At 40.3% G+C, this 13,305-nt stretch overlaps 1 protein-coding gene across 5 annotated transcripts in view; it reads right to left on the bottom strand.

The window, feature by feature from the left end:
• BMAL1 (basic helix-loop-helix ARNT like 1) overlaps positions 1-13,305 on the bottom strand; it is a 104,859-nt gene that overhangs the window by 37,002 nt on the left and 54,552 nt on the right. For all 5 annotated transcript variants that reach the window (XM_032791811.2, XM_032791812.2, XM_032791810.2 and 2 more), the window contains 6 exons: positions 8,707-8,745; positions 8,291-8,332; positions 6,257-6,414; positions 3,266-3,345; positions 1,977-2,069; positions 458-575 (listed from right to left, as the gene is read on the bottom strand). In XM_032791811.2, coding sequence (XP_032647702.1) covers positions 458-575; positions 1,977-2,069; positions 3,266-3,345; positions 6,257-6,414; positions 8,291-8,332; positions 8,707-8,745 — 530 coding nt within the window. The remainder of the gene's footprint in view (positions 1-457; positions 576-1,976; positions 2,070-3,265; positions 3,346-6,256; positions 6,415-8,290; positions 8,333-8,706; positions 8,746-13,305) is intronic.

Raw genomic sequence — 13,305 nt, 5'->3', positions numbered from 1 at the left:
GTAATCTTCCAGGGTAACCCAGGGAGGGGAAGCCTGGGAGAGGCAACGGTGGGGGAAAGGGTTTACTTTCCTTGTGTTAAGATCCAGCCGGTCTGGGTCTTGGGGTTCCCCGGGCAAGGTTTTGGGGGGACCAGAGTGTACCAGGCACTGTAATGCCTGGTTGGTGGCAGCGCTACAGGTTCTAAGCTGGTAATCAAGCTTAGAGGAATTCATGCTGGTACCGCATCTCTTGGATGCTAAGGTTCAGAGTGAGGTTTTGTACCATGACAAATCCATTTGTACAAATTAATTCATTAGTACTTGTAAATGTTAATAGTTTGAGATCCTTAATTGGAAGGCATTATGGAAGTGAACAGTATTAACTAGCATTTAATTGATGTATCTGGTATTAAAAAAAAAGATGATAAAAATATATAAGTTTAAGATGCACAAACATTTCAAGGAAAGAAATACTCACTTTTTGCATCTATGAGCCTTTCTCGTGGTGCAGTATCAGAAGAAGAGAGCTGCTCCTTAACTTTTGCAATATCCTTAGGATGAAGGTAGTCAAACAAACTCTGACCAATCAGATCATTCTGTAGATGTCACAGAATATTAGGGTTGGAAGGGACCTCAGGAAGTCATCTAGTCGAACCCCCAGCTCAAAGCAGGACCAATCCCCAGATTTTTTACCCCAGTTCCCCATAATGGCCCCCTCAGGGATTGAACTCACAACCCCGGGTTTAGCAGACCAAGGCTCAAACCACTGAACTATCCCTCCCTGCTAAAAAAAAGATATGGAATATTAAATCAGAAATTAAAAATAAACATGTTAAAATTTAGGAAATATTGCTTACATTTTAAAGAGTCACTTAGTATGTCAGTCAATCTACAATGACAGCCTGTTCAGTCTATTACAGTCAAAGTTTGGGCCTCTTTTTCCCCCTGGAAAGGTTTATTCCCAATTATATATCAAATATTCATTGTCAAATCACAACTAAAACATCATCATATCTCCCAAAGCTTTTAAAATATGTACCCTGAATGAAAGGCTGGCCAAAAGAATATTTTTTTTAATTTAGTTTTGAAGTTCTTAGAATTTTAATGATGGAGAAGAGGGTACAGAAAATTAAGGATATGGTAGTATCATAACAAGAGGTTTGGTAAAAGTCAAGCCTTGTGTTAAGTGTACATTAAACCTGACTTTGGTATGATTATGTAGATTATTTTTCAATATAGCTTGACCTGTTAGATAGTAGCATAAGAGTAATTTCTACTTTGCTCAGATTCCTCATCTTGTCAAATCTCACTCATATTTAAATCATTCTCCCTTGCACTGGTCCCAAGAACATCTACGCATATAATACTGGCATTTTCCCCCATATCCAGCTACTATCAACACAAATGCATTTTGATTTGTTGGTAAACTGATTTAAATGCAACATTGTTTACATAGAGCGTTCCTGTTGCCTGATGGCAAAAGTTGACTCTCAGTACAAACGTTATGTGACTTTACTTAATTAACAAGAAGGGAAGGGCAATCAAGTTAGATAAAACAGGAACTAAATGGAAACATTTTCCACAACAAGAGTACAATTTTCAAAAGTGTCCAACTGACGTAAGAGCCTAGGTACCACTTTCAAAATTTACCTAAGAGCCCAAGTCACTTAGGCACTTTTGATAATGTTATCCCAAGCCTTTTTAGAGGCGAAACAAAAAACCCCAATAGTTTTGTAAGTGGTGAAGTAGAGTAAATGTTCCTCCGCACTTTCTGGTGCAGCTGAAACCAGAAGCAGTATTACCAAAAGAAGTTTTTTTCCAATACAGCAAAAATCAGAAAATGTTGTAAATCTTGCGAGTTGGCGTGTTTCTGGAATAATTCTAGACTCAAACATTGACATTTCAGATGAATACTCCAAAGTTTAGATGTGTATCCAAATAAAACCTTTCAATCTCGAGGCCTGTCCATTATTAATTCCAAAGGTACAGAACAATACCTGACTGTAGTTGAGGATCTTGAAGACAGATTCTGAAACAAACAATATCTTCCCTCTGTCACAGCCCACAACAAACAGAAATCCATCTGCTGCCTAATTAGGAAAGATATTTGTATTATTTTAAAAAGACAATTACATTTTTTAAGCATTTAGGTACCTTTGTCACACGGTAGGATTTCTATATTAACATTAATATAGTTACATCTATAGAAATAATTGAATTAGCAAAGTATGACATTATGATAAAAGCTTAAAAATCTTTTTGCACTAGAATTTTTGGCACTACTTTCCTTAATGACAAGAATTTAAAGACAATTTCAGTAGTAGTAAAAGCTCACATCTTCTCATGTAATATTATAGTTGTACACTAAGTAATTCCTTAAATTAATTTAAAAAAAAATCAATAACTAATCTTCTTGTGTTTGACCTATGTTTATTTCATTTTAAATTTATTTGACTTCTTTTGGAAACTAAGTATGGCCCAGATCTTGCAGACATTTCTATGCATGTGAGTAATTCCACTTACTTCAACGGACATCATGTACATGAGCATTTGTGGGGATCAGGCCCTAACTTTGTAAATTCATATAAATCACAGAACCATTTAAATAACTCAATCCTGCATATATTCTAGTTGGTCATTTAAATGAGATTTGTGAAGCACTGAAAGCCTATTAAATCAATTTTTAAGTCTTTGCTTAAGTATTGGAACAAAAAGGCTATAGCTTATGTTTTTGTAGTGCTGATAAAGTATATAGATTTTATTTTTACAATCAGTTTAAATACACCTATAATGTTTCCTCACCAATCTTAGTTATGACTTTTATGCATCAACTGATTATACACTGAAAATTGTATCAAATGATCGGGGCCATGAGCCAATAAGAAAAGATCTGAAAACAATGGTGTTCATTTATTTACTTCTAACTTAATTAACCCAACAACTGAAAATCCTAATGACTAGATGGTAAAGTGCTTTTATGTCAAAATGCTTTTGTGTGAAAATATTTTGAACTGGTCACTTATTTTTTGGTCCCTCGATTTTTAGGTGCCCAGCTTGATACCTGTGGCTTGACTTTCAGGTATTGAGCATCCTCTCAAGTTCCACTGACTTCAAAGTGGAGTTGAAGGAGTTCATCATCTTTAAAATCAAGACTATCTGTCTCAAGTTGCACCATGGGTCTGGCTAAAGACATAATTATTGGGGTCTTTCCCTTCATGAGAATTAAATTCATAAATATTTTACAACCAAAAAGTTTTAAATTTAGCATTTTTAAGTTGAAACATACCCTGAGAATAAGATGTTTTAATTCATCATCTGACAGAAAAGCAGGTTTGTAGTTTGCTTCTGTATATGGGTTTGTGGCACCTTTAAGAAAAAAGAAAAGAGTGACTACCCCATGTAAATAAACTTAATATACATCCATTTATTATATGTAAATATACTCTTGATTACAAACACTTTTTCTTCCATGCCTTTTGATGCTCCCTACCATGTTTTTTTTCCAGCTGTGTTCTAATTGCAAGTATCCTTTACACAAGTGGAACCCAGCTGAAGACAACTCAGGAAAGAATGAACACTGGCTGGGAAGTACACACTGAAGACAAGAACAGGCAGTAATTCCAAACATTAATAACTCTTTAAGGCAGGGTTTCTCAAACTTCAGTGCACCGTGACCCCCTTCTGACAACAAAAATTACTACACAATCCCAGGAGTGGGGGCTGAGCTTGCCCGAGCCTGGCTGCCCCAGTTTGGGGGGCAGGGCGGAGAGAGGTGGGGGAAAGAGGCAAAGCTGAAACCCAAGGGCTTCAGCTCCAGGAAGGGGGCCTGTAACCTGAGCCCCGCTGCCCAGAGCCGAAGCCATTAGGCTTCGGCTTTGGCCCCAGGCACTTGGACTTGGGCTTCAGCCGTGGGTAGTGGGGCTCGGGCTTTGGCCACAGGTCCCAGCAAGTCTAAGCCAACCCTGGCGACCCCATTAAAATGGGGACGCAACCCACTTTGGGGTCCTGATCCACAGTTTGAGATCTGTTGCTTTAAGGAATAAAAATATTCGCCTTCATGCAAACATGTTTTCCAAATGTTGTGCTATGCCCTGTCCAAGCGTGCTCTCCACAACAGAACAAAAACTGTGACATTACTAAAGGGACTGATGTTTTCCATTTTTAATAATTTCTTGCATGTAGACTCTAGTCAACAGTGGCTGAAAGTCATTATTATCTGATGGCTACTCAGCGGCCTATGTGAAACGAATTGGTGATCTCAATCCAATTCTTATGAAAGTAACCTGCATAGTTATGGTACTATATATATCTACAGTTAAATAGCTGAAATCTATATCTATCTATCTATATCTATATCTATCTATAAATAGATATATTTTCATTAACTTAGTTTCACTCTGTAACATTTCTGCAGTAAAACCCATACTAACTGTTTATATACAATACTTAAATGCCAAAAGACTGTTTTTCTCTCCATCCTCAGAGAAAAGCAGGCCAATCTTGTAAATTAATAAAAATAGACAGCGAATGCTATAGTTAGGGTCCTGTTATGAAAGTCTCTATGTAACCTTGTTTTGAGCTGCCATTAATTATCTCCAAAATTGTTCTTTTGGGTTAAAGATATCCATACAATCTCAACTAAATTACTATTTCTTTTAAAGTTTGGCCAAAAGAGCTGGTCAGCTGTCCGAGTTAGCACAGCACTGAATTAATGTGTGCTTTCCTGATTAAAAATTATCTAGATCTTGTGCATGGATAATTCAAACAGTTAATCATGTAGCTAGACATCTCTGAAGAACTGTCTTCAAATTAGTTTTTCAAAATAAAAAATCATCTATAAATTGTTTTCGTGCATATAGTGCTAAATTTCTAGTGAGTCGTTCTCATTTGTAGTACTTTACATGACCATACTGTTCAGTAAATACATTAACATCGATAGTTACCATGGGGTGGTTTGAGGAACCTATTCCACTGAAAAGCTCGTTAGTTGTATATGGTTTCCATTTTACAGAACTTTAGCATTTATTTTTTCTTCTCCCTCTCTCCTGGTCTTTGGAGGTTTTTTTTGTTTTGTTTTTTTAACAAAACAGAGATGTTAAATGTTAAATACTTGTTTTTATAAAACTACAGTTAAAAAGTTAACCACACAAATCTCAAAATTCAAAAGGTAACGCTCCTACAGAAATCTTAACCTTAATATTTTATACTTGTAGCATTTTGTAGTCCTGTTTTTTCTGGTTAAATATATATAATAAAATATACTTTACAGCTGAAATTCACCCAGATGCAGAAAGCTGCCATAAGAGCTTCAGCAACAAATTAAGTTCTGGAGGGCACAGTCTGTGTGTTACAGAGGGGTCTCTGTGCCGGCCTGCATAAACAAGAATGGGTTGATCTGAGTGAGGATCTACTGGATCTATGATTAAATGGATCCAGAGACCCTAGCAGCCCATTTCTGTGATATGAAAGAGCAGGAAATGGCAGTAAACCATCTTACAGATCAGTGCTTCTCAAAGTCGGGCTACCGCTTGTGCAGGGAAAGCCCCTGGTGGTCCGGGCCGGTTTGTTTACCTGCTGTGTCTGCAGATTCAGCCAATCGCGGCTCCCACTGGCTGCGGTTCACCACTCCAGGCCAATGGGGGCTGCGGGAAGGGCAGCCAGCACATCCCTTGGCCTGTGCCACTTCCTGCAGCCCCCATTGGCCTAGAGCAGAGAACCGCGGCCAGTGGGAGCTGCGATCGGCCGAACTTGTGGATGCAGCAGGTAAACAAACTGGTCCAGACCACCAGGGGCTTTCCCTGAACAAGCAGCAGACCAGCTTTGAGAAGCATCATTACAGATGATACTCTTCTCTACACTGATCCTGGGTTTTGGGGATGGATTTTTCCTCCCTACACTATGCATTATGCACATGGGTGAGTTACCTTTCATGTAGAAAACTTGCCTTTATGTTGCCTGTCTTCCACATTGTTTAACTGCAATCTTACATTGCATTAATTAGCAAGCCAATTTCAGACTGCTTTTGGTCTCAAAGCTGATTTAAATGAATGCTGTCAAAGCAGAGTCAATTTATGCCAGGATTCTACTATTCTATCATCCTTCACAGAGATTATGTCTGACAAGAGCATGAGTAATCCAATATAAATAAGGAATTCTGCAGAAGGAACAGTGTTGTCCATGCTAACACATATGAACCATGTTCTCAGTTCATAAGCTCTAGACCAGAACATACCTCATAGCTCAATGAAGAAAAAAGATAAGAATTTTTTTAACTCACCTCGTAATGTTTTCATATGCTGAACAGCCATTCTTAGTACAGTAAGTTTATCTAGCTTTCGGGACATAGCATTGCACGTTGGTACCAAAGATGCCAATTCATCAATAAAACTGTTCATTTTATCTCGACGTCTTTTTTCAATCTGGCTATGAGCCTCTCTAAGCAATAACAAAAAATTAAGATTTAATAGCTTAATGAAGTTTCAAATGGTCAGAAAAAATAAAAAACAACTGATTTTAAAGTAGTAGACTACAAGGCCCAGCCTGCACCCCTTATTCATAAGGCCACACACACAAAAGTAGTCCCACTGAAGTGAATATTAAAAGTTAATTACTTGTGTGAATAAGAATTATTCATGGGAATAAAGGTGGCAGGATGGGGCCCTAATTTAGCATCGGATACTCATATCACAGGCAGCACTGAATGCTACCTTATTTACAATAAATACTGAAATTATCTGATAAGCAGGTTCTATCTATCTTCAGGTTTTTATACGGCTGCCTTGGTATCTGAGCACATCTACTGAGGTACTACAGGAATTATGTAAAAATCAAGCTCAAGATCATAGATGCATTAAGTACCAGTGTGTACAGAACTGGATGAGATAACAATTTATGCCAAAGAATATTATAATTCACTATAATATTCAAATTCTGTACTGAAGCATGTGCTTTATGTAAATCGGTTTCCTATTTCATTCTATAAATTACTGTTAAAAATATTTTGGAAAACAGATTTAAACTGGGCTTTTCCTATTGGTTAGAAAAACTGTGAGGAGTATCAGATCATCATTTTGACATTATATGTTCAAATTCAAAGTGGCCTTTTTGTTTGTTCTGTATATATTACATAGAATGATAGAATCATAGAATATTAGGGTTGGAAGAGACCTCAGGAAGTCATCTAGTTCAATCCCCCGCTCAAAGCAGGACCAATTCCCAACTAAATCATCCCAGCCAGGGCTTTCTCAAACTGGGCCTTAAAAACCTCTAAGGATGGAGATTCCACCACCTCCCTAGGTAACCCATTTCAGTGATTCACCACCCTCCTAGTGAAATAGCATTTCCTAATAGTCAATCTAGACCTCCCCACTGCAACTTGAGACCACTGTTTCTTGTACTGGCATCTGCCACCACTGAGAACAGCCTAGCTCCATCCTCTTTGGAGCCCCACTTCAGGTAGTTGAAGGCTGCTATCAAATCTCCCCTCACTTTTCTCTTCTTCAGACTAAATAACTTCAGTTCCCTCAGCTTCTCCTCGTAAGTCATGTGCCCCAGCCCCCTAATCATTTTTGTTGCCCTCTGCAGGGCTCTCTCCAGTTTGTCCACATCCCTTCTGTAGTGAGGGGACCAAAACTGGACGCAATACTCCAGGTGCGCCTCACCAGTGTCAAATAGAGGGGAATCACTTCCCTCGATCTGCTGGCAATGCTCCTACTAATACAGCCCAATATGCCACTGGCCTTCTTGGCAACAAAGGCACACTGCTGACTCATATCCAGCTTCTCATCCACTGTAATCTCCAGGTCCTTTTCTGCAGAACTGCTGCTGAGCCAGTCCCCAGCCTGTAGCAGCACATGGGATTCTTCTTTCGTAAGTGCAGGACTCTGCACTTGTCCTTGTTGAACCTCATCAGATTTCTTTTGGCCCAATCCTCCAATTTGTCTAGGCCCAATCCTCCAATTGTGCTACATGTACTGTAGCACTTTACAGCCTGGTAATGCTATAACACTTATAGCATGCAGTGCTTTTGGTTCAGTGTAAATGGAGTAAGCCATGCTATTTGTATTTAATGTTAAGGGGAATTGCTTTTTAACTACATATTTCCAATAAAAATATACCATATTAGTATTTTAACAAAACTGCATGCAGTTCATAAAAGAACAAATCTTCAAAACTTAAAACAGATAGAAAAGCCAAACAGAAAAAAAACCAAACATAAGCTTTTACTTTGGTGCACGAGGTCCCTAACATGACAGGAAAACTAGAATATTGTCTTTTTTCAGTAAGTTAGTTAAGAAATAAAATAGTTTACCTTGCATTTTTTATTCTGCCTTGTTGGTCCGTATATTCCAACCTGATGAGGAAGAAATTAAATTACAAAGTGACAGATTTATTGCCATTATTTTCTACATAATTTTCTAATAATTCCTTTTGTATACACTAAATAGCTGTTGGTCTTTAGTTACAACAATATTTTGGGGGGTCATACTGAGTTAAATTGAATTTCGAAAGGATTTTTATTTACAGTAGGTTTTCACAGCAAGTTTCATGCTACTTTCTATTCTAGCTTTAACATTAAGCCCTGATCCTGCAAATTCTCAGACCCACATGGAGCCCAGCCCCTGTGACATCAGTGATATGCCACACAAATGAAAGAGTTCACCCCTAAGGATCTAGACTCTAATTAAATCTCTTGGAATGCACATTTTAGTAATAGTGTAACAGTACCTTCCATGTTGGTCATCTTTATCTGTATCCATACCTTCTCTACAAAAATAAGAACAAAACAGCATGTCAGAAATACAGTGAAATTAGCGAATGTCAACTTGTTTACGAAATAAGCATTTATTCATGCTTCTTAAAGGAAAGTCAGACATAGTTATTGCAAAAAGTCATAATGAAATGTTTCTTTTGTCTTTAAACCCATTAGTACAAAAATAATGCATCAATTTATTCAAAGAGAACATAAAAATGTTTCTGTGAAATAGTATGAGGGGATCACATCAATGGAATAAACCAAGGTGTTCAAGTAATTGTACCAGGCAGTAAAACAGGCTTCAATTCAGAGAAGGCATCAGTGTTATTAAAATTTCCTTTAATCTACTGATACGTCCTTTTAAGTTTTTCTTCTAAACAGAATACTTTTAATCCATTAACAGTCAACTTGCACTGGCAAAACAGAAACAAAAGATTCACAGTAGCAGATTCATTATGGACTCTAAAAATAGTCACTCAAGTTCCACATCTTCATACTTCAAAGTCTTCAGCTAACAGTCAACAGTTCTTCATGTTTGGTCTAATCTTTACTTCAGGTCACTTCTACACTGAACATAACTAAGTTATTTAGACTTCTCATTCTGTTTTAGATTCCTTTTTGACTCTTGGTGTTCACATTCTTGCATGGAGTCTGCAGGTGCAGATCAGTGAAAGACAAAAATTCTCTCTTTATACTCCTTCCCCCACCCCCATTCATTTAAAGATTTGTTCTTGATCTCTTATTTCAGCGCACCACAATTCATTTTAAATTCTTTACTATATCAGTTCCAGTGGGAATCCGGAAGTACCTCTCAAAATAGGGGTTCGCTTTGAAATTCATCTGTGAGCCAATATTCAAAGAGGACTTCAACACATTGATGCTAGGGAGCTCCTACCAGTGGACTCTAACATAGGGATCTACCTGGAAAGATCTGAAGGTGCAGGTTCTCAGTTTCAGTGGGTCTAGAACCTGGGATGGTGGGGACCCTGAGGCCTGACACTCCCTCATCTCCACAAAGAGAGACAGATGAAACACCACCTCACAAATCCTGGAAGGTCAGACCCCCCCAGGAAGTCCTATCAGAACGCCCAATTGGCTCATGCCCATTACGTAAGCCCGGAAGTGACCAGGGTGGGCTGTCCAAGCAACCAAGCAGAATGTATGCTGCTGCCAGGTCAGATCCCGCTCTCACCCTTCCCTAAGATATGCATCCAACCCATTCCCAGTTCCTGCTCTGCTCCAGTTCTGTTCCTGCACTTACCTTCTGTTTCTGCATTGCTCCATGCCTGATCCTTGTCTTCTTTCTGACTGCTGTCCCTACACTCCTTTTCTAACAATTGGCTATCAGTTCCAGCTCTGACCCAATCTCATCTTCTGGCTACTAACTTCTGACTCTGTATCTGGCTCTGACACTTGGCTTGCCTCCTGACGCCTGCTCTGACCATTAGTTAGTTTGGGTCCCCGCTTCTCGCAGTACCGCAATGGAGGAGATGGGCTTGTCACTACCCATCGGTCCCAGTGTGGCATTAGACCCACAGGAACAAGTTAACCTGCTCCAGACTGACAATCTAGCATTGCATACCCAAGTGGCTTAGCCTGCAGCAGAAGTGTGGTCCCTCCAAGAATTACTTGCTTGCTCTCAGGGAGGGCCTCTCTCATCCAAGCAAGATCCTGCAGTCCTCCTACTGGAAGGAGCACTTTGATGGCAAATGCCAGAAATTGAGGGGATTTTTGAATCAGTGCCATTTGCTTTTTTTACTTTATCCTTGCACACATTCAATGGATCAGGCAAAAGTGGAACTGGTGGTGAGACAGGAGAAGCACTGGACTAGGCTTTGCCCCTCTTGCAGCAGAGCAACCCAGTTCTGACCAATGGGGTGCTCTTTTGCAAGCAGTTTCTATTAATTTAATTTAATTCTAATTATTAACTCTGTACCTGGGAAGCAGCACTACAGAAATTTTGGCAAGGGCAGGGATCCACCATCCAATATCCTGTTCGCTTTTCATGACTGGAGACAGATGTGGAATGGAATGAGGTGGCCCAGTTACACCTGGGGCTTGAGTGAAGAGGTGAAGGACAAGCTGGCCTGTACTGAAAGTCTTAGTAGCCCTTCTCTGCATCTGTTCCAGTTTGAATTCATCTTTCTTAAACATGGGAGATCAGAACTGCACACAGTATTCCAGATGAGGTCTCACCAGTGCCTTGTTTAACACTTCCTGAGCTCTACTGGAAATATCTCGCCTGACGCATCTTAGCATCGCATTAGCCTTTTTCATGGCTGCATCACATTGGTGGCTCACAGTCATCCTGTGATCAACCAATAAACCCAGGTCTTTCGCCTCCTGGCACTTCCAGCTGATACATCCGCAGCTTATAGCAAAAATTCTCATTGTTAGTCCCTAAGTGTATGACTTTGCGCTTTGCACTATTAAATTTCATCCCCTTTCTATTATTCCAGTTTTCCAGGTCTTCCAGATCTTCTTATATGAGACTTTGGTCCTTCTCCTCCCAACTGGTACCATCTGCAAATTTTATTAGAACACTCCCACTTTTTGTGTCAAGGTTATGAATGAAAATGTTAAATAAGACTGGTCCCAAGACTGATCCCTGAGGAACTCCACTAGTAACCTCCTTCCAGCCTGACAATTCACTTTTTGGTATGACCCGTTGTAGTTACCCCTTTGACCAGTTCCTTATCCACCTTTCAATTCTCATATTAATTCCCATTTTTTCCAATTTAACTAATAATTTCCCATGCGGAACTGTATCAAATGCCTTACTGATATCCAAGTAGATTAGATCTACGGCAATTTTCCTTTGGCGAAAAAATCAGTTATCTTCTCAAAGAAAGAGATCAGGTTGGTCTGGCATGATCTACATTTCATAAAACCATGTTGTACTTTATCCGAATTACCATTTACCTCTATGTCCTTAAGTACTTTTTCTTCAAAATTTGTTCCAAGACCTTCTATACAGTTGCAGTCAAACAAATAGGCCAGTAGTTTCCCAGATCACTTTTTTCCCCTTTCTTAAAAATAGGTACTATATTAGCAGTTTTCCATTCATAGGGTATGACCTGAGTTAATGGATTCATTAAAAATCCTTGCTCTTGGGCTTGCAATTTTATGCACCAGTTCCATTAATATTCTTGGATGGAAATTATCCAGGCCCCCCCAATTTGGTCCCATTAAACTGTTTGAGTTTGATTTCCACCTCAGATGTTGTAATTTTTACATCTATATCCTTATTTCCATTAGCCACCCTGCCACTATCCTTAAGCGCCTCATTACCTTTATTAACATTGAGATAAAGCATTCATTCAGGTGTTGGGCCATGCTCAGATTATTTTTAATCTCCACCCCATCCTCAGTGTTTAGCAGTCCCACTTCTTTGTTTCTTTACATTTCCAAGTTCCAAGGATGTGGATCTGTCTCAGATCTGGTCATCCCCATCCTCATCCAATGGTCTCTGATTGACTCTGGGGCCTGTGATACAGCATGGCCAGAGGGCAGCATAAGAGTGTTAGCAGGGGGCCTTATTCCCTGCCAAGGGAGGAAGGTTTGCTTTAGATTAACTAGAGCACCTGACTCCAGTTAGAGCACCTGACTCCAGTCATGGGATATAAACCCCTGCTTCAGTCAGACAGGGGTAGTAGTTGAAGGAAGAAAGGTTGGATTGGAGCAGAGTGCAGATTGTGATTAAGAACTGGTTCAGAGGCAAGCAATAGCGCCCTGAACCTACCCCAGAGAAGAGAAAGCGCGAGACCCAGAGAACAGTACCGGCAATTTGCCACACGTGGTGTCAGGGTGGGATCTGCGCGCTGGGGACATAGTCCAGGGGGAGACATAACCCTCCCACCCTTAAGATGGACGACGTGGTCAAGGCCCTTATACATGCCACCGCGGCCCAGCAGGAGGCTACCAGGGTCCAGGCAACCGCCCAACAAGAGGCGACTAGATTGCAGCAAGAGACTAATCAGCTGCTGCTGAGTCAGGCTGCTCAGGACCGAGCCCTGCTGAGAGACCTAATAAGCCAGATGAAGACCCTTATGGAACAGAATCACCACGGGGAAGGGACCCGGACCATACGGGCTAGCCATTACTTACAAAAAATGACCAGGGAGGATGATGTGGAAGCATACCTCCTGGCTTTTGAGAGAACAGCCCTGCGGGAGGCCTGGCCCCGAGAACAATGGTCTGGTATCCTTGCCCCATTCCTATGTGGGGAAGCCCAGAAGGTCTATTACGATATGTCTGCAGAAGCTGCAGCAAACTATTCCCAGCTAAAGGCAGAGATCCTGGCCAGGTTCGGAGTGACAACGGCACTACAAGCCCAGAGGGTTCCATGAATGGCGATATATGGAGGACAAGACACCCCGAACGCAGTTGTTTGACTTGATCCACCTGACCCGGAAATGGCTGCGCCCTGAAGCCCATAGCTCTGAGGAGATGATGGAGGTACTAATATTGGACCGGTATATGCGGGGGTTACCACCAGGACTCAGGACTTGGGTGGGTCAGAATGACCCCTCTACCTATGATGAGTTGGTCTCCCTCGTGGAAAGACAACT

The sequence above is a fragment of the Chelonoidis abingdonii genome, chromosome 4 (genome assembly GCF_003597395.2).
Source record: "Chelonoidis abingdonii isolate Lonesome George chromosome 4, CheloAbing_2.0, whole genome shotgun sequence".
Classification (NCBI taxonomy): Eukaryota; Metazoa; Chordata; order Testudines; family Testudinidae; genus Chelonoidis; species Chelonoidis abingdonii.
Note: the sequence above shows the minus strand (reverse complement) of the source record. Positions and strands in the feature narration are given on the sequence as shown.